This window comes from Chaetodon auriga, chromosome 14, assembly GCF_051107435.1.
Source record: "Chaetodon auriga isolate fChaAug3 chromosome 14, fChaAug3.hap1, whole genome shotgun sequence".
In the NCBI taxonomy this organism is placed as follows: domain Eukaryota; kingdom Metazoa; phylum Chordata; class Actinopteri; order Chaetodontiformes; family Chaetodontidae; genus Chaetodon; species Chaetodon auriga.
Window position 1 is genome coordinate 12,329,744 of NC_135087.1, and position 20,754 is coordinate 12,350,497.

A 20,754-nucleotide genomic window follows, 5' to 3' on the forward strand; every position below is an offset into this window, starting at 1 on the left:
CAGCTCAGTTTGGGATCCTCCTCCTCCTGCTCCAGACTTAACGGTCAGTCGGCGGCAGGAAGGGAGAGAAGGGCCACTCTGGTTAGTTTACTGTGAGCGGCCATCAGGAGAGAGGGGGGATGCTGACATCGCACTAACGTCATATGAAGTGTGCTTGTGAAGCAGCTTCGGGCTCGGAGGCTGGCTCTGGTGTGCAGTGATTCAGCTCTGATCCCGCCCTGTTGAAACGCTAAGCGGCGGTGGAATTCCCCTCTCTGTGAACCGTTTTTTGGGGTTAAAAGTGTCTAGTTTTAGAGCGGCCTTTGCTCCAAACAAGAGGGCTCGCATTTAGGGTGGCCTAGAACTAGAAGAGGAGTCACTTTGCTCAGCCCTGGAGGCCACATCAGAGTGGAAACGTGTGAAAGTGATGGAAGAGTTGTGTGTGTGTGTGTGTGTGTGTGTGTGTGTGTGTGTGTGTGTGTTTTCATGTGAAAGTGTGAATGATTTAGAGCAGTGTTTTTGTGTTTATTAGCCCGCCTGTCTGTCCCCCACTTGTCTCGGCCCTTTCCCCCATCAGACCACTCTCTGCAGATTGAAAGGGTCTGCTGGAGCGTGACACTGCCTGATTTGTGTGTGTGTGTGTGTGTGTGTGTGTGTGTGTGTGTGTGTGTGTGTGTGTGAGAGAGAGAGAGAGAGAGAGAGAGAGAGAGAGAGAGAGAGAGAGAGAGAGAGAGAGAGAGAGAGAGAGAGAGAGAGAGAGACCTTGGGTCGATGGGAGCTGTGACATCCCATGTTGATGTGCGTGTAAGGCTCAGACTGATTCACGTCCTGATCACTGATGTTAGGTGGAGGTCAGTTTGGGGCTTGGATTTGCCAATGAGTCAGTAGCTGTAGTCACAAACAAAGTTTCTAACAAAGTGTTGATGACTTTAACATTTCACATTCACAGGGAGTGATGACGTATGTGCACCAACAGTTGCTGTGTATCTTACAAAGCAGTTTCATGATCTTAGAGCAGAACACATAGCTGCCATCTGACTGTGTTGAAGCAGCATATGCACCGAGAGCTTTAGTCACAAAGTGAACAGATTGCTATAAATCTCTTGTCCATTTGGCTTGTCTTCCTCCACAGAAACATGAACACTGCTGCCAGGGAGCCCAGCTGAGTTGGTCAGAGTGCTGCGTTTCTATCTGCCTGTTTTTTTTTTTTGGTCATTTTTTTCATATGTGTTAATAAAGTTGTGATACCATGATTAACCACAACAACAGGCAACTTGCAGTCAACCCATGTTTAAGCACAGACAGCCATGAACAGAAAGGCACATTACAGTTCAGACACAATTCTGGGGCTTTCCGTCTGGTGTCAGATCGATTCCTCGCACCACTCAGCTGTTAAACACTCTTACATGCTTTGACTTCAGTTTGACCTCACTTCCTCCAGACCAAACACATTCACGCCATCAAATAATCAATAAATGAGCTTCAAGTACGTTTTACGGGCTCATCTTGAGACAGCCTCCTGCAATACTTAAGCTGCTTCTTTGTCCGTAACGGATGTTTTTTTGGGCCTCGAAATCCTACACTTCATGAAAGCAGATCCACTATCAAGCCTTCTGCTGCCTCACAGAGGCTCAGATACCAGAAGAAATGCTTTCAGTGCTCTCAAGGCTTTCGCTCTGAGTATCAGGAGTATATTCAGCACACAGAGCAGAGCCCAAGGTAGCATCAGCTCTGCTGAGAAAACACGCCGAGCTCGTCGCCAGTTCCTTTTTAAAAGTCTTGGTGTGGTCGGGGTGTAGACAGAGATAGCACTCTGTGTTGTTTTGTAGATGGCTGTATTTTTCTCTGTCCTTGTCTGCTTTGAAAATACGTGTTTAACAGTATGCAGACACGCATGGCTGTGTGGGGTCTGAGCTGCAGTCAAGAGAGTCTGTCTGATCCAGACAGAGCTAATGGGATAATGGCACATGTAGCAGATGAGTCATTTAACAGGAGCTGAAGGAACTAAAACCACAGTACTGTAAGTCCTACTTTTACTCAGAGGAACAAGTGGCCTCTGCTCGGCTTCTTTTAATTTGCACAGTTCCCCTGGTAAAAGACATCATGTCTTATTTTTAGCATGTTACTTTGGCAAAGTGCAGCTGTCTGGAAGTTCGATTGTCTCCATACTTTTGTTTGGAAAAGTTTAGGAATTCTTGACTTATGCTGCTTCGTATTTTGCCGTCACTGTCAAGATCCTGAAGGTATGAAAGGTGTAGAAGTTTGACTCATGACGGTGTCGCAGCGAGCACAATCCCAAGACCCTGAAACTGAAGCAGCTAAATGGAATTGAGCCATCATTTACTTTATTATTTGCACCTGTGCTTGTCCCGCTGTGACAAAATGTCTCCGTGAAAATGGCCTGTTGGGTAAAACGTGTGTCCAGCTGGTGATTGTCAAACCAGCTCCAGCCTGTCTCTGGATTTCTGTGCAGCTGTGAGGTTTTCTTTCGCACATTAGCACCTGATTGTGACTTATTAGGCTGTCTGTCTCTACTTTTCCCAGTTTGATTCCCCAGTGCATCTTATCTCATAAATAGTCACTAGATGTTTAAACATTGGCCTCAGTCATTAAATATGTGGCCTTTGCTCTGGATTGTAGTGCCACAATATACAAGTAAGAAATGGCACCTCCATGAAAGGACAGACGTGGTCTTGGCTTGATCAGACACTTCTTTCATTAGGCCTGCATCATTTGGATTTGAGTCCATCCAGTGTAACTGCATACGCACTGTTTTGCCACGCTCCATAGGTGGTCCCTGTGAGTCCCAGTGAGCCTCCTCTGACAGTGGAGTTGAACACCACCATGTCAACGTTCTTGTCTTTTCTCTGAACTTCTCTGTGTTCTGCTTTGAGTCTTCCCGTCCCTCCAGCAGAGACACTTAATTTATGCCACTTTCACCTCCGTCTCACTCTCTCTCTGTTCCTTTTGTGTGTGTGTCTTTGCAAGTGTGTGTGTGTGAAATACGACTCTGGGGAAAAGGAACTGCTGAGCGGTTCTTCCATTTTGCAATAGCAAACCGCTCGTAGCCTGGATATTAATACAGAACCGATTTATGGATTTAATAAATGTTGTCATCCCATCTAGTGGTGTCGCAAAGAGGGCAGTGTGCGCGTGTGTGTGTGTGTGCGCAGTATTACTGTGTGCTTTGCAGCTGAATGGCAGCCATTGTGTGTTTTAGTTTTCAGAGGGTTCCAGGGGATCTGATATGTGTCAGTCAGATGGGGAACAGTGCAGGGAAAGCGGCGCCAGCTTTGGCCCGGTTGGGCAGACGTTCTTAATAAAGTCCCCTAAAAACTCATTTCCCAAAATCCCCCTCATCCCGAGAGACTCCCTCACTCATCACTGGCACAGTGCTGCATTGTCTCAGCCGGACCTTCAGTGTTTGTTCTGGTTAGTGTGTGAGTCTGAGCTCAGCGCATGTGAAAGTGTGTGCGACCGTGGTTATTCAGAGCTGTCTGTGTGTGTGTGTGTGTGTGTGTGTCCACGTATGTCCTTCATGTAAGGGACCTCATGCTCGCTGCTCTTGTCCTACAAGCTATTATACTGATAAACACACACACACCAACGTGCGCGCACACACACACACACACACACACACAGACTGATGAGGGAGCTCAGGTCTATTCTTAGCTTTCCCTTGAATAATTCATTACTTGCAGCCACAGTGGAGATGGCATATGCACACACACACACACACACACACACACACACACACACACACACACCACACACAAACTGTACCCACCCCACGGAGGCATGCCTTCAGGGCATGGACAAAAAAGCTGGAACACCAAAAGTGTAATCCAACTCAGTGCGACCTCTAAAATGATGGCAGAGTGGAATTGACAGTGTGAGAAGTATCAGCTTTACAAAGGTGGGATATACTGTGTTACTGCAGAGCTGCTGCGTCTGATCACTAACCTGGTCCAAACCTCTGAATCACATCTCAGGTCCGGTGTTTTTGTCAATGACAGTTGGAGAAACAGTCGACCAGTCTTAGTAGATGGGATTACAAATGGGGACTTCATCCTCATACATGGCTCACTGGCTATAGTTACAGTTATATAGTGTCAGACTGAATAATAGACAAATAACAAACCTCGTTCAGGCTAAACAACATGTCACCCTCTGCAAAATACATTCATGGAGTTAATTAAAGTGATAAATCTGCAGTGGTTGGTGAGGATGACTTCTCACTGTCTGCCCCTCTGTCTGTCTGTGTGTCCAGGCTCTGGATGTGGACCGCAGCGTTCTCTACAAGATGAAGAAGTCTGTGAAGGCCATCTACACGTCCGGTCTGGGTGAGTCCGCCTTTCTGTTTTCATTTCCTTATCTTGCCGCTCTCATTTTAGACAGAAACCTTCAACAATGTTATATATTTTGTTAAGTTGTGTACTTAAATTATCCCAAATTTTTCAAGGTGGCGCTTTCATTCAGTCACCTGACAATGCCGTTACACTCCCTTTACGCCCTCTGGTTACTGTAAATCCTGCTCCAGGCTATTATTTGTCTTGCTCACTCGTGATGCAGCGCGATTGCTCATTTTCTTATCGAACTGCGTCTTTTGTTACTGTTTTGATTAAGAGACCTCTAGTGACAGAAATTACATACACAAGACGTTGAGGTTTTGTGGCCCAAGCAAACGCAAGACATCGGACTGAGCGGATTCTTTTGACACAGGATAGTTACTTCAGTTCAAAAATGCACCACAGATTGAAAATGAAAATAATAATTAATTGCATCCCTAAAGCATCTGTTCCACTGCCTCTGAGGCGGAGGTAGGGTGGATAGTTATTACCGTGCTCACTGTGGCTGTCTGTGCCAGTGTTGGGTGTTTCCAGTGTCTTTTGTTTGGCCTGCCTGACAGAACCCTGCTGAGAGAGAGAAAGAGAGAGAGCGAGGCAGAGAGACCTCTGAACAATGTGCTGAGCATGTCTTTTTCAGAACACTGTGAGCTCTGTTCAGGCCAGAGGGACAGCTGTCTGATCCAGACCCCCAAAGGAACAGCTGGGGAGCCCTCTGTGTTTGTGTGTGGGTGCTGAGGCATGGACGGGTTTTCACTTCACCTCACTGTTAAACGTGCATTTACACATATACATGTTGCCTTTTTGCACGTCTGCCAGACCTCTATTCTGTCATCCCATGAAATGAAAGCTGATCTCATGCAGGTGTACGTTTATAAGATTAACAGATCCAGTTTTCTCTCAATGCTCAGCTGCCAAAGTGAATGCTCCTGTTGTTGATGAAGTGCCTTCATTTGAATCTGTGTGGTCCATGCAGCAGGGAACACATTTGAGATTTGCAGGTGTTTCAGGCAGTTGAGATTTGTTTTCACCACGAACAAGATAATGTGCTGTAGGAAAAATTAGGAGGAAGCAAATGAGCCTTCTTGAGTCGAAGCGTGAAGCCTGTGTTTACAGTAGAAACACTGTATTGTCTGAGGAAATGCCGCTGGGAATGCTGTTGTCTGCAGCACATCCAGCTGAGGTCACCTTGACTTCTATCATTCAGGAAAAGCTGCCCAGAGTCTAATCTGTTTTGAATATGACCAAGATGACCATGAAGCCCTCTGTTTTATGCCTGTGGCGACCTTGTATCTGTAAAACACGAAGCAGAGACATGGGTGAAAAGATAATGCTGACGATATATGCTCCAAATATACAGTAGACTTTGCTGTTTTAGCCATTTGCTGCAGATATTGTAGCTGTACTAATCAATATTTTTACATTAACAATGGATCGACTGACCTTGTAATGTGAAAGGCGTCGCTCTTACTGACAAACCCACTGTGTGTTTCAGCGTCTTTCACTCCTTGTGTTGGTGTTACAGCCTGAAACTTTGCTGTTTTAATTCACTCTTGCTGCATAATTTTTGGCTGCAGCAGGCAGCAGTTTTCAGGGAAGTAAATCCACTGTGCACGACCTGCCCAGCACCAAACAAGTTGACGATTGCCTTGTCAACATAGTGGAGCATTTAGCAGCCAAAGAGCCATGTTTTTGCCCTTACAAGTCGGTGGAGACCAAAAGCGGAGCTACAAAGAGAGTGAATATTGAACCTAACATTTGTCGGACACGTCTCCAAATGAATGCTTATGTTGCTGTTTATCTGCTGGACGGGCAAATAAGAAGCTGCTGTACTAACAAGTTCACCATCACAACTTTTAAAGATGTTAACATGTCAGTGTTGCAGGTTTAACATCATAACTAACCATTTTGCAAACCAAGCAGTGAAATAACCCTGTTTTCCATTCATTTCTGTATGATTGTACAATCAATTAATGTAATCTTAAATTGTACAGTCCATCACTCATCACCCCTATGTTTATTTGGGTTAAAGCAGCATAATAAGTATGAGTTAAAATAAAACTAAAAAATCAGTCAGCAGTTAAACTACATATAAATCACTGAACTCCACTTCGCAAATATGAGCTGCAACTTGAGTAAATCAGCAGTAAACCGTCTTAAAAATATGAATTCATGCAGGTAAGATTTAAATCAGCGTTGGATTGCAGGAAGTAAACAACTTAATGCGCAGACAGTTGTGTTACAGTATGTAAAGTAAAACTCCGAATGGTGCTGGAATAAAGCCTGAATAACGAGACACACAAGAGGGAGCCTCAACACCGAATGCCTCAGTAATCAGAGAACACACTCCTGGTATGACTGGCTGTCGAGCCCAGACCCCGCAAGGATATTCTGGGCTATGAATTGAGGAATAGTGATGATGAGGAGAGGGTTAGAGTGGTGAGGAAAGATAAACACAATTACATGAGTTGCCATGATAGTGAGAACAAGAGAGGCTGAGCAAGCAATGTGAGGTGGTACCAGAGAGGAAGAAACCGACGGGGTAATGAAAGAGTGAGCAAGAAAAACACAGGAAAGGCTGCACAGACGAGCGAGAGAGCCCCGTTTTACTGCAGGGGCCTGTCAGGTTGTCAGTTTGTGGGTTTTGATGAATAAACCAGCAGCAGCTTCTCAAACCCCTGAAGAAACTGGAGCTGATGGAGCAGAGCTGCTGGGACAGGTCTGCCAAAGCTGCTGAACAGATAACGACTTGAGGCGAACCTATAGGTGGGCAGGATGGCTCCATGGAGCCGCTGAATAATGCAGCACTCGGCCGATGTTGCATCAGGAAAAGGCTGAATTCGGCGGCGTCTGATCTGGACATGTCCTTTGAATTTCTGCTGCACACACACACACACGCAGACACAGATTTCTCAGTGAGTCTCAAGTCATCAAACATGTTTCAAGTTATTACTTCAACATGATTTGCTGTAGATAAAAACCTGCAGTGCAGAACGTTCGGCAGTGAGAGGAAATGCCCAAAGCTGCATGCTTATGACGCCATAGGCTCTGGCATACTGCTGCTGGCTGTAGCCTACTCTGTCGCTATCCCCCCCCCCCCCCTTCAGCTGTTCAGTGCAGGCCAATCATCACTGGTTGATGCTTAATCAGCCTTGTGTGAACTCATTTTGTCAGGCCTTGAATGGAACGGATGTTCATTTATATGTAAAAATCCAGCTCTCCCGCTGCAATCAGTTCGCAGTTGTTTCATTGACTTTGACTTTGGATCGCTTAAGTTGACGTGTGCCATGTTTGTCAGTCTTGTTAACAGCGCGTTGCCCATTTAGCAAGTTTGTCTACAGCACCAGTGTTGTTTGTCTTTGCGGATGCCTGCATTCACAGATAGAGGCAAAAGAGATCTAAGAGAGATTGTGAATGAAAGATTTAATAAGGTATTTGTTGGCCGCCAAGCTGAACGAAATCTGGTATTTCACCAACTTGGAACCAGATCCAAAATGGAACCCATCCATACCTGCCTCCAGCTTCTTATTTAACAGATATGACGGTGACGTTTATCTTCTCATGGACTGCGATTCTCAGCAAAAGAGAAATAAGCGTATTCCCAAGACCGTTCCTTTAATATCATTCTCTTTTTAGTTTATTTGTCTTTCATACGCAGCCGAACTCTCGCTCTCTCCTCTGTGTGTAAAAAGTTAATTACACTCCCGTCTCTTTATACCAGTGACCATATTAAGTGGCTGTGGACTCCAGTGTTGTTTTCATAGAGTCCTCAGAGAGATGTGGAATTGATCCGAGGTCGGCCGCGCATTGTGTTAGTGAGCGTCTGAGCGTCAGCCGACCAGGCCTGACGGAGCCGAGTGTAAGGGAATGAGTGTGGGAGAGGCGGCGAGAGGAAGCAGAGGCCAGCCTGCTATCTGATGATTAAACCCTGTCTGTGTGTGCGTACGCATGTGTCTGTGAGGGAGAGAGGTGGAAGACGCTGCAAAACAAGCCTTTGGCATGTTAGATAATCCTCAACAGACGCCTGGAAGCTGGTTATTATGTTTTTTCTTTCTTCCCCTGCGTGTGTTTGGGAGGGAAGATACAGTAAAGAATGTTTAACACAAGTGGGTGTTAGCGGGCCCTTTGTGTCCGTGTTTGTGTGTGTGTGTGTGTGTGTGTTCAACCGCGTCATGGCCTCCGTCCTCCAGCAAAAAACAAGGTCGTCCGTTCCTGAGGTCACCACTTAAGGGCGCAGAACCTTCTCATGCATTTCTCTGAGGCTGTTTTATTTAGCTTTTAAATGTGGAAAAGTATTCAACACTGACAGCGAGTTAAAGTTTCAGAAGAAGCTTAACTTTAAGACTTTTCTCCAACTTTCAGAAAACCCTGAACACCAGCTTAGTGTGATGGAGATATTTAGGCATCACGTGCAGGGCGGCGCTGAATTGGCACCCTTTGTTTACAGGGTAAATGACAGAAAAGGTTGCCTCTGTCCTCACGTCTCACTTCATTTGCTTACTTTCCTCACCGCGTTCCTCATAAACCAGCTCAGTCATGCCGTCCTTTGAGCTTCAAAGCTGCTCCGTACTGTCACTGCGTGGTGTGTGGTGTGTTTAGGTCACGCTACGACAAATACACATGTACTCACTGCGCGGCCCAGGGGGGGTTTGGACTGTTTGTCGGCGCTGAGTAGCGGAGCTCAGATCTCATGTGCCACTTCAAAAAACAACAGCAGGCCTCCGCCCTGCTGGCTCAGAGCCTGGCGCAGCCACAGCCGAACAGCTGGAGCTGATGTGTAAACTGTAGGCTGCGGGCGCGTGGCGAGTGTCTGACACACGACAATGACAGAAGTTTATGATATCTCTCTGTACGACACATTTCACTGCTTCCAACCAGAAGCTGCTTTTAATGAGGCTGCCAATAAGAGAGAGAATCACCAGCGGATTTTAGAATTGAATTGTCATTTAATTAACAGCACAAACCGAACTTTCAAATGTCAGCCTTCTCTGTTATATGTTGTTGTAAAATGAGGACTTTTGGGTGAAACGAGCTGTTTTCTGGCGTCTTCTTGGGCCTCTGGGAGCTTGTGATGCAGCTTGTATCTCAAGAAGCTCATCATGCGTTATTTTTGCCTCTTGTGCTCAGAGTCTCTGTCGCGCCTTATCGTCCAGCTCACCTACGGCATCAGTTGATATTTGGTGGTTTAAATTAGATTTGTCTGGCGTGATGAGGTCAGCAGGTAGTGACTCAGAGGCTTTCAGCTTTCTCCTCTTAATAACGTGATGGCTGTCAGTCAGCCGCCTGTGTCTGGTCCGTGCCTTCGTGTGCGTGCGATGTGGCAGCAGGTGTCTTTTCGTGTACGTCCTCATGTTTTTACGCACCTCCCTCCTCCCTTTTTTTTTTTTCTTTCTCCGCGTCACGTTTCTCTTAGTGAGCATCGCCATAGCAACCGTCGCCGGTGCTCCATCCCTCGCTCCAGCGCTGTCCCAGTGGCGTTCGCTGTTTTCAGCTGCCTAGTGTGGCGTGAAGTGTATTAAGTGGAATCATCTCTGCCTAACCCCGTGGTGGATTAGGTTGACTTTAGATGCACTGGGAGACTTTGGTCATGGCTCGTTAATGCCCCCCCCCCCCACTGGTGACTGACTGGAGGTTTGTTTAGTTCGGGGGCCAACTCAGTGTTTTCCTTGTCTTCTTCTTCCTGTCCATCTTTGGCGTAACGTTTTCCTTTGCTGTCGCTCGTTTCTCTTCAGTCCTGCCTCTTATTTCTTTGTCTCCCTACAACGATCAAGGAGGATCAGGGATTTTTTTTTTTTTACGCCTGTCGCTTAGAGGACAAGCAAAAAGCAAATGCAGATGAATGTGGAGACGAGTGAAAAAAGGAGTGTCTAATCACAGCTAATGGAGGTAGAGATCTTCAAGATCATAGGCAGCAAAACTTTAGAGTCAATGCAAGAACACCCTCGCTTAACTTCCACATTTCAATTTATTGACCTGTGTGTGTGTGTGTGTGTGTGTGTGTGTGTGTGTGTGTGTGTGTGTGTGTGTGTTTTCCAGCCCACGTAGAGAACGAGGAGCAGTACACTCAGGCCCTGGAGAAGTTTGGAGAAAACTGCGTGTACAGGGATGATCCTGATCTGGGTTCAGCTTTCCTCAAGTTCTCCGTCTTCACGAAGGAGCTCACTGCGCTCTTCAAAAACCTGGTGAGTCTCTGCCGTGTGTGTGTGTGTGTGTGTGTGTGTGTGTGTGTGTGTCTGTAAATGTGTGTATTTATGGAGGAGTAGATGGAGAACAGAGGGGGGGTCCTCTGGGACGAAGAAAGATTTCCATCCTGTCCCTAATTGTCTCTATCCCCTTGAGTCTCTGTGTGTGTTCTTTAACACACACACACACACACACACACACACACACACACACACACACACACACACACATCGAGTCCAAACCGAGCCCAGCTGGATCTTAAAGCCCTCAGGATGTAGCTCCAGTTTTCCAGTGAGACGGCCAAAGAGCCACTGCAACACCAAATATCTGCTGGATCTAATTCAACCTGATCCCACTCTGTTAAAACCAGCTTTTGTATCGAAGCCAAAGCTTTATTAGAAAAATTCGACACCGCCATGTGAGGTCTTTCGCTGCCCCCGGACACTGTGTCGACTCACACTGAGACCAGGAGCTCGAGACTGTGTATTAATGTTATCTCAACACCTTATATTAAAGAAATATGAGCTGCCGCCTGACCTGGACGTGAAGATGTAATCTCTCAAAGCTCCAGCAAGCTTCCTAGATTACATTTGTGGGATTACACATGGAGGCCGGCCTCGACTGGACCAGCAAATGGCAGGCTTGTCTCATAAGGGATTGTTTCATGTTTTTGACTTTAATGATATGAAAATGTGATGTCTTAGCGATTAAAAGATGGTGGAAATGGTGCTGAGGGTGCAAACGTTAACACATAAGAGAGACTTTGTCCCCCATTGCTTCAGTAATGGGTATTTCCTGCTGTCGTTTTATTACCTCATTTAGCCTCTTATCGCCATCGTTTAATGAAGATAAAAGTAGAGCTGGGCGGTTAATCGAATGTTATTTTCAATGAGGATTTTTGCTCCCAACCGTAATGAAAACCAGATAATCAAGATAAAACCATTCTGCTGCATTCCATTTAGAAATGATGCTTCGGTTTTATCTCGTGTTATAAATCCAGCGCACCCCTTTCCTTTACAGCGGTGCACATTCGCCCAAACTCGCTCTCAGCCGGTCTTAGTTCAGCTCGCACCAAGATGACGGAAAGAGAGTCTTTGATCAACAAGAAAGGGAAAACCAATTCAGCTGTTAGACAGGACGTTGTCACATGGTGCGCACAGCGAGCACACACACTCGTACACTGTGAACCAGACAGGGGGGTCGTTACACACCGTGGCGGTCCCAGACCTTGACAAATAAGTTAGAAGACAGCGAAGCACACGACAGCTTGCAGTGCATGTATCGGCCCTACAGGCGGGCCCGAGCTGACAGTGTGTCCCCACTGGTCGCCATGCACGTTCAGTGCCAAGTTAGAGGAAACGTATCACGCAGATAGAACCGAAAGGACACAGTGAAGCCCATGATCCATGATGTATTTTTACCTGAGCGCCTCCATCTTTTCCCGTTGGACACACACACTGAAACAACTACACAGGACACTAAAAGGATTACATCTCAGAGGCGTTGACTTCCACCCTGGTGCAGGTTTAAATCCTCTGACATAACCTTTCAACTCTGATCTAGTCTCTCTCTTCTCACCTTACTCCAGTTCCAAAACATGAACAACATCATCACCTTTCCTCTGGACAGCCTGCTGAAAGGAGACCTGAAAGGAGTCAAAGGGGTAAGCCGTCAAAACAGCACAGGCTTGTGTTACTCTGCACCTGAACAGCATGAACAGCACTGAATGCACCTTGTTTATCTCATAAATGTAAAAGTTAACTTCCAGATATTTTTGAAAAAATGTCATCTTTTTTTCCCTTTCATCTTGTGGAACCTCTTGCTTATTGCTTATTAACACAGAACAAGCCTGTCGATTGACACTGAAGGCTGATTTTTTTCCTGGCCAGGAAATACAAAATTGAGTGTAAATGTCTGTTGAAACATGCTCATCAGCTGTAGGAGCTTAAAAGCCTCATTAGCTGTACCTAGGGGCTGTGCTGCTGTTTCAAAGTGGTTTGAAGCAGCCATGACAATCATCGCCATCCTTGAAGTCCTGCTGTCTCGCTAACAAGGTTGCTAACGAGCTGCTTTGATCTGCCTCAGGCCACTTTCCATAAAAGCTAGATGAGCTGCTGAGACAGTTGCCGGATGACACCCGGCTTCAGCAGAGTTGATTTCTGAGCGCGCTGAATAAAAATCCTAAACTTCAGCTGTCGCTAGGCGAGTGTTGAAGTATCAGCATGGTGCCTGCAAGAACTCAACATGATCATGATGATCAACAGAGACCGTGCTCAGGTATGAGCGGAGGGCCAGCGATCACTCAACAGAACACGTGAATAAGTGTTGGTATGGAGCCCACAGTAACTCAGCATGACATCATTTAGTGTGGAGCGTCAGGGTGAACAGACACAGGATGGTTTTGGAGTTTATGATCTAATCACTCAATTGGTAAATTGACTTTCAAAGCTGCAGTATGTGAGATCGAGAAGAGAGCAGACTTAGCCTGAAAATCTGAACCGACACCAGTTCCACGTCACTCACCCTCCCTCTCTGCTACAAGCAGTAACGTTAGCCTTAGCATCAGAAACAAGCTAACTCTGCCCAGCTGCTACGTCGCAGTCGCTAACATACCGCACGTGCTGTGGAGTGTTACTGTAACAATCACCATATTAGCATTATGGTTATTTGTTGTCTTAGCCGTATATGCTGTTGTTGGCAGTGGCAGTATGGGCAGTTTCTCCTTTGCAGGTAGCTGTTGCTCCGCCATATCTTTCACTCGCCTCCTGATGCCGCTCACAGAGTTGTTTGACTGAGCAGCAGCCGGCAGCATGAGTGGAGGGAGGGGGCGGTTCGCAGCGTGTGTGAGTAGTGATTGACAGATGTCAGACACTCCCTCAGACGCTCCTCTGGCTCTGATTGGTTGTTTTGTGTCAGGCGGTGGATTCTTGCAAATCGCACTACAAGCAGTAGGTGGGACCAATGGAGCTGGTTTGTTTTACAGGTTACATGTTTCATGTACTGCTGTCTGGGCATAGGGACAGTTTTAGCAAATATGACAACAAATTACTTTTATACAAGTTACCTACTGCAGCTTTAATGGCAGTTTTTAGGACTTGACAGTTGATTCAATACTTGTATTGAGGCTCAGTACACGCTGCCCTGCCACCCTGTATACTGACGCCATAGTTAGTCCTCCAGTCTGTCATGTGCGTCCGCCGACCGGACCAAACCCAGACAGACGCTTGTTAACAGGCTCTGCAGCTCTCTAATGCAATCAGCCTTCGTTACTGTCCCTGGCGGTCTGTGACCTTTCACTCTCCGGGCACATGATTGGCTGCGTTTCCCACAGAGGTATGCTACTAATAAGGCGGCTGTGTAATGAGGCCGGTTGCCATAGAAACGGCTGTTGTCCTCATGACCCTCTGCCACTCGGCTCTGCGTTGACCTCTGACCTGTTTGTCTCTGCTCCTCTCTTACTCTTTTGGGTGTCTCTCAAGTGCAATCTGCTTTTCTCTTCCATGATTTCCTGTCTTCGTCCTCTTGTCTCCCCCTTAACTCCGCTGCTATTTCTCCTCCTCTGTCTTTTCCCCCACGTCTCCTTCCCTCTGTCCCCTGCGCCCACTCACCCACTCTTCAGTCTGGCTGTGGCAGCCAGTCACATCTGTAACGCTTACCCACTTATTCCTCATTAGCCCTTGGATGAATCTCATTACCCCAGTGACATGGGGCTAATGAGCTGCTGGTTATTTTATACCTCAGGACACACACACACACACACACACACGCACACACACATACGCAAACTCTCTTATAAATGTCACTGCTTTTATAACATCAACAAACCTCAGAAATTAAGCCTTCGGTGTCAGGAGGAGAAAAGTGAGGAAGACAGCAGAGGCACGATCATCCCCTCCCACCTGTTGCTCACCTCCACAGCCCAAGGCCTTTACCTCCTCCCCTCCCCTCCCTTCCCTTTCATCCTCCTCCTCCTCCTCTGTCATTATTCTGCTCCTCACTGCTGTCCTCTCCCAGGGGAAAGTACCTGTTTGGAGAGGGGGAAGCAGGAAGAAGTCCAGACCTGCATGATGGGCTGATTAGGCTGCAGGGACAGAAGGAAGGAGAGGAGCATGTGGTAATGGGCTGATATGGATGTCACAAAAGAGGAAGAGGAAGACGTATTCAGAAGATCAGAGTGGAAAGAACTTATTGATGACAAATGTGTGCTTGATGGTTCACAAAGGAAAACATTTACAAATGTACATGATGATTTGTGACCAACCAATTTGACAAGTGAATACAGCTTGAATAAATGTCAGCATGATTGTCTATCTGACAGCCAAATATTACATGTAAACATGCTTTAATATTGTCTAATATCTACGTTTTGGGAAACTGCCTGTCCCACTTTGATATTCCGCACGACTTCGCTGAAAAGTGGCGCTGCTGCATTTTCCGCCAGCACTTAAACGCAGCGTGCATTTGTGGATCAGAGGCGGTGAAAAGAGTCTTGAAACTCTCCGTGCTCACACATGCAGCAAATTGTGAATAAATGTAAAATTAAGGCTGCAGCAGGGGGGCTGAGCATACAGAGGGCGGGTAACGGCTCAGAAAATGCTTTTAGGGATGTGATAAGGAGCAAAACAGCGAGGGAAACGGGAGCATCTCGTCAAAGATAAATGGCATAACCCTAAAAATGCCATTCCTAATGTTCTTTGAATGCATAAAAAGTGCGTTCTGGTGCCTAAAATGCTGCTTTGTGGCAGAAATAATAGTCACCAGTCTTTTCACTTGATTTAAGTCAGACCTTAATGGCTTTCTTGTGGTCGTTGTACTGTCAGAGCATGTTAATATTCTGCCAGGGCCGTCTTTGGCAATGAGTGCAATGAACTAACCTCGGGGGAAGCGGCTGCTAATGGCTCAGAGATTAGAGGGCTACCACCTAGCAACCTGTCCACTGCTGTTACTCTACTAAAAACCCTCCATTTTCCACCTCATCTACCTTCATGGCCATTTCCCCGCAGCGGACAATTTACATTTCATGTGTTTAAAAAAAAAAAGAAGAAGAAAAAATAGTTACCTTGCAATTTTTAGGCTACCATCAGCAAGAACTGAGGCAGGTAAAGTTTTCTTTACTCAGGATGCAGCTCCGTCAGTACCAGCACAAAAGGCTGGGATGGGGTCCCTGGAAGACCTGCAGCATTATTACTGAAGATAAACACACACACACACACACACACACACACACACACTCCAGTCTGTGGAAAATGGAAAGTGCTGAGTCCACGAGACCTTTCTGCTAACAGCGGACTTTCAGAGTGGACGCCGGCATGATGTCATGCCTGCAGCCGACCCTCTCATCCTCTGCTTATTGACCAGTCTGTGTTTCCAACCCAGCGTGAGTCATATCAGCTTATCACTATTCAGTTACAGTGTCTGGATGGCTGCTGCACAGTGTGCTGTGTTTGTGTTAAGTGAGGAGTGTGAGGAAACAGGACGGCGGTCTAATGCTTTTGGAGGGAGCGGTGAAGCGAGTCCAGCTGCACCCTGTCTCCATTGTGGTTCAGCGGGTCGTGAACGCCCGAACCCCCCACGCATGCTTGCTGGTTGAGATTTTAGATAAGAGCAGATTGCTAAGAAAGGCTTTTCCTCGTTCGTTTACATACTGTGCTATCGACTGAAGCATCAGCAGCAGCGATAGTTTTTAAAATCACTGAAGGATTTACACTCACAGAAGCTTAAAGAGTCAGTCCAACCAAATCCTAATAAAGCAGGTTTTAAATTTAGATGTGGCAAATCAGGAGAAGCTTTAATGGCCGTTTTTCATTATTCTCTGATCTTTTCATCTGAGGCTTAGATCAGGTTACACAATATCAGCCCAGCCGGTCCAGCTTTGGGAACTGAAATGAGAGTTGGGAGACGGCTGCTTATCACACCTTGTAGTAGAGGTCGCCTGTCGCAGTGTCTGGGATGCCTCACGATGTCGACCTCTCTCCACTGGTTATACGACTTCTATGATGAGGGGTGTGACGTTACTCCACTGGAGAAAAAGCGCTCCTCTGTGCACATCTGGAAACATGGCGGGTCTCCTCCGTGCCTCGGCAGCCTCCTTCCCAATTACCGAGTCGTGAAAGACAGCATGTGTCCTGGCCAAGTTACAATCTGGCTCAGTGACCATCTGTATTCCGTGGAGGCGACGAGACCTGAAAACCAAATTAAACCGACACTATCTGCATGACCACCAGAGTGAGGAGATGATTTATTATTATTGTTTTGTCATTTGGGCGTACTGGCCGTTTTCACCACCACAGATCCAAACTGAGCTCTGCCTGCGTAGCTGCCGACCAGGTTGTGCATTTATTACCGAGGTGGGAAAAGGTTTGAGGAATGTGTGACAGGAAGTGCTATTCCTGGGCTTGTGTGGTCGTAGGTAGGAAGAGGCGATAGGTTTGCAAATGGAGGCCCTTGTCAAGGGCACGACATTCCTCCGGCGTGTTTTGGAATCGGGGCGCTGAGAGCTTGCTGCTCTCTCAGGGAGTTTTTTTCGCGGCCCTTGGCCTATTCCGCTCTGCCATTCTCTGCCCAGCCGTGCCGGGATCTGGTATTTTTAGCCATTGTTACCATTTTTCTCCTCTCTGGCTCTGGCGTTTCCTTCCGCTCACCCTCTCTTTTCTTGCTGCCTCCCCTTTGACCCGTAGTTCGTTCTTTTAGCAGCTTCCTCTTTTCCTTTTTCCTTTGCGGGCTCGCTCTTTCACATCCGTCCTCGGCCTCTCGTATTTTTACAGTCTTTTTATTCTCTTTCCTCTGGTGGTTTCTGCCTTCACGCCGCTCGATTGAATGGCTGAGTGCTCCTTGGCTCGGCCCAGTGAACCAGACCGCGATCCTGCGGGCTGACAGGTTGAGCCTGCCGCTCCGCTGCTGTTGAAGTGGAGGTCAACAACGGGATCACGGCCCTCTCTGGAGCTCTAACAATGCACTGAAGCCGTACGCTGTCTGTCCAGGCAAACAGAACTATGTGTGCTTTTCACAGTGATGGACAGAAGTGCACTGCAAGCCAGATATGAGTGCTAAATGTTAGCATGTGTTTGAGTTTTCTCACTTTAATGCCATGCTTCAGGAGGTGCTTACTGTTTTTTGCTTTTTTTTGTTTTTTTGCTGTTTAATTACAAAGGGAGCATTTGAGTTAGCTGTGACACAGTTCTCCTGACTGTTCCTCGTTATTGCTGCATGCTGTTGAGCAGACTTTCCTGGCACTCTGCCTCCGGTATCAGGCCACAATTCATTTTGTTAAATTTTATTTTTCAGACACGGCCAATTGCACCCAATAATGTCTGCTTTTGTTTGTCCTAATCGCTGTTTAATCAGCGCTGCAGCGTTAGGGATGTTGTTTAATCAAGCACTGCGCTCGAGCAGCTGTCGAAAGCATACCCATGACGAGGAGAAATCAGCGCCGCCGCTGTCGTCGTGTCACCGGAGGAATCGCGTAACCGGTGTCAGAAACAATCACACCGTGCTTCTGCGGTCCCAAAAAGCCTCCACAGCGACTCTCGCCCAGTTCCCTGCTGGGACAGCTGCATCTGTGAGGAGGATGATTCAGCTTACTGATTCACGTTGTGGTGAAACGCACACCTGCGAACACACACGCACACACATAGCCAGTGGCCTTTCATTAGTGAGTAAGAAAGGAAAGTATTTTCTGAACATGTGAGTGTTAGTAAGGATTGATGATGATGGTGTGTGTGTGTGTGTGTGCGTGTGCGTGCGTGCAGCCGGAGGCATCACATGTGGTTTAGTGTCAAACCAGCTTCTGTTTGACTTCGGTTCATGAAATTAAAAACACTCACTGGAAGGTCCATGAAGTAGCTGCTCTGGAACCTTTGATGGTCACAGGGTCTTCCTCAGTTGCACAGTTATCCTGAAACTGTGATGTTCAATGTGTTTTTTCTTTTTTTTGGGGGGGGGGGGCTTTACAGAATGTGTTGAGTGACTTCTGTTAATTAGCTGATTACTTTCTGTTTTGTGTTGTTTCTCACAGGATCTGAAAAAGCCTTTTGACAAAGCCTGGAAGGACTATGAAACGAAAGTGTAAGAAACCTAATATGTACACTCAACAGCTTTTGATTCAGTGTCCATAAATGTAACCATGGCGGTTTGTTAGCTAGCTGGTTGAAACTGAACAACATGCGGACACAGTGCTTGAAACCACGTGTCACCATTAGCTTGAATTTATCACTTCAGCTGCTCAAGTTAGCCTTAACTTGCCGATTTAAAGCCATACATGTGTCACTGAGTATGTTAAAATGAAACGTGCAGTATGTGTCTTGTCTCTGTGTCTCGACTAACCGCTCTCCCCCTCTAACCTCCCCCTGTGACTATCTGTCCACACATGCCTGATAATGTGAATAACCAGCATCACTTTGCCACCTCCACACCATCCCCACTGACGCACCGTTGTGATTGTGCATGCCGAAGAACACATGACTTTTTATAGCACTTTCATATATTTTTCAAGCTGCAAAGGACATTCTTTGCTGAAAGGGTAATACATCCTCTCTCCAAGCCGTTTCGATCAGACAGTACGGGCTTTGTACTGACCGAGAGTTCAGCCGGATGCTGTGTGACTGTTCCTGACCGTCCCGACTCATTCTTATGATTTGACTCTATTGATGGCAAACAGAGGTCATCAATAGAGTTCAGTTTTCTGCCTGATTGGAAAACCGCCCCGACTGATCGTGCTGCTCTTCTTTATCAGTGATCCTCTGGTTGTCTCAGATCTCTCTGCTGTCTGCTGTCAGTGTTTTCATATTCACAGTCGCAGAGAGATGAAACTATTTGGTCTCAACACAGCATCGATTTCTCGATTCCCTAATTTGGTTTGCAAGCTCTCTGCATCCGACACCCGAGTCTGAATTCTGTTTTCAGTCTCCGGCTCAAGAGGTGTCTCACTTTGACTGCTGTTAATTCAGGAAGAGTGTTTAATCTGAAATGTATTTACTAAAATCAGACCGTTTTTCCTCAGTTTGAATGTAGACTGCTTCTATGAAAGCTCAAAGTCCAGCGTCTGGGTCTTATTTTTCCTAATTGGTGAATCACTCCCTGAACTGACAGGACTGAAAGTGAATGGATTCTCAGCCCAATCATCAGCTGAACAACTGTCAGTTTGGCTGGCGGCCAAACAGTCTGGCTAACATGTGTCTCTCTATTAGTTGCAGCCCTGATGATGCTGTAACGCTGTCAGGGCTGAAGATTCATGTGCTGACAAAGGCCGGTAGTGTGCTCTCAATGAAATTTCATTTGGCTTGTTCGCTATGGCAAAAAGGCAAGTTGACAACAAAAACTAAAGGCTCTTCCAACTTACTTACTGTTTGTGTCTTTAAGGCTGATTGTTTCAGGTTTTCCAACCATGTTTCTGTTTGTAAAAACAAAGGCTTTATTAGTTTTTTGGAATAGCAGAAACAGAAAGGAAACTGACCCGGGAGCTCACCTGGTAGAGCGTCTGCTGAGGTTGAGTCCTTTAATTGGGTCTCTTCCCACCACGACTCACAGTTGATGTCAATGTACAAAGAAACCTGAAGTGGAAGCTACACAGCCTTTGTGAACATGCCAAATGTTTCATTTCTAGTGTCCTGCCTGCCTCACCGTAAACATTAACAATACGGCTGCAGACTAAAGTGTGAGATCCAGTCAGTTTGAAGTTCAAATAAGGAAATAAAAGAAGAAGAAGAATTCCCTTTTCCTTTTTGAAGCGGTACAACATCATGAATCACAATATAAAGGTAGTGACGTGGTAGTTTAGAGAGAATGTTAAAGGAAATGTTGGACATTTTGGAAAGCAGTTAGCTTAGCATAGCATAAAAACATGGCTGGCGTGGCTCTATCCAAACAAAATCCACCTACCAACACAGCCAAAGGTCTTATTAACACATTACATTTGGTTTGTTTCATCAGTACAAAAGTTGAACTGTAAAAGTTTAATGAAGTCTGCCTTGATGCACATGAACCAGGCTGAACAACAAATGGCTAGCGGTCCCGTCTCTCTGAGCAGGAACAAACTGCTGCATCCTTTTTGTAGGGAATATGCTGTCAGAAAAACAAGAACAACAGCATATGGAAAAGAATGCCCTGTTGCATGGTTTGGTGCCCCCCCCCCTCCTGTGTGTGGTGTGTTTTCCTGGTTGCCTGTGCGAGATGCTGTATGCAGAGTTTCTGGTCTTTGTGAAAAATCAGCCCTGTGTGCGGACTGTCAGGCAACATGGCAGCTCTCATT

General features: G+C 46.4%; 1 protein-coding gene across 3 annotated transcripts in view; it reads left to right on the top strand.

Moving 5' to 3' along the window:
• Positions 1–20,754, top strand: part of asap2a (ArfGAP with SH3 domain, ankyrin repeat and PH domain 2a) — a 52,547-nt gene that overhangs the window by 14,083 nt on the left and 17,710 nt on the right. For 2 of the 3 annotated variants that reach the window (XM_076748399.1, XM_076748398.1), the window contains exons 2-5: positions 4,250–4,322; positions 10,362–10,507; positions 12,097–12,171; positions 18,523–18,572. In XM_076748399.1, the coding sequence (XP_076604514.1) occupies positions 4,250–4,322; positions 10,362–10,507; positions 12,097–12,171; positions 18,523–18,572 (344 nt within the window). Of the gene's footprint in view, positions 1–4,249; positions 4,323–10,361; positions 10,508–12,096; positions 12,172–18,522; positions 18,573–18,999; positions 19,027–20,754 lie in introns of all 3 variants that reach the window. The other variant, XM_076748397.1, reaches the window with a different exon arrangement.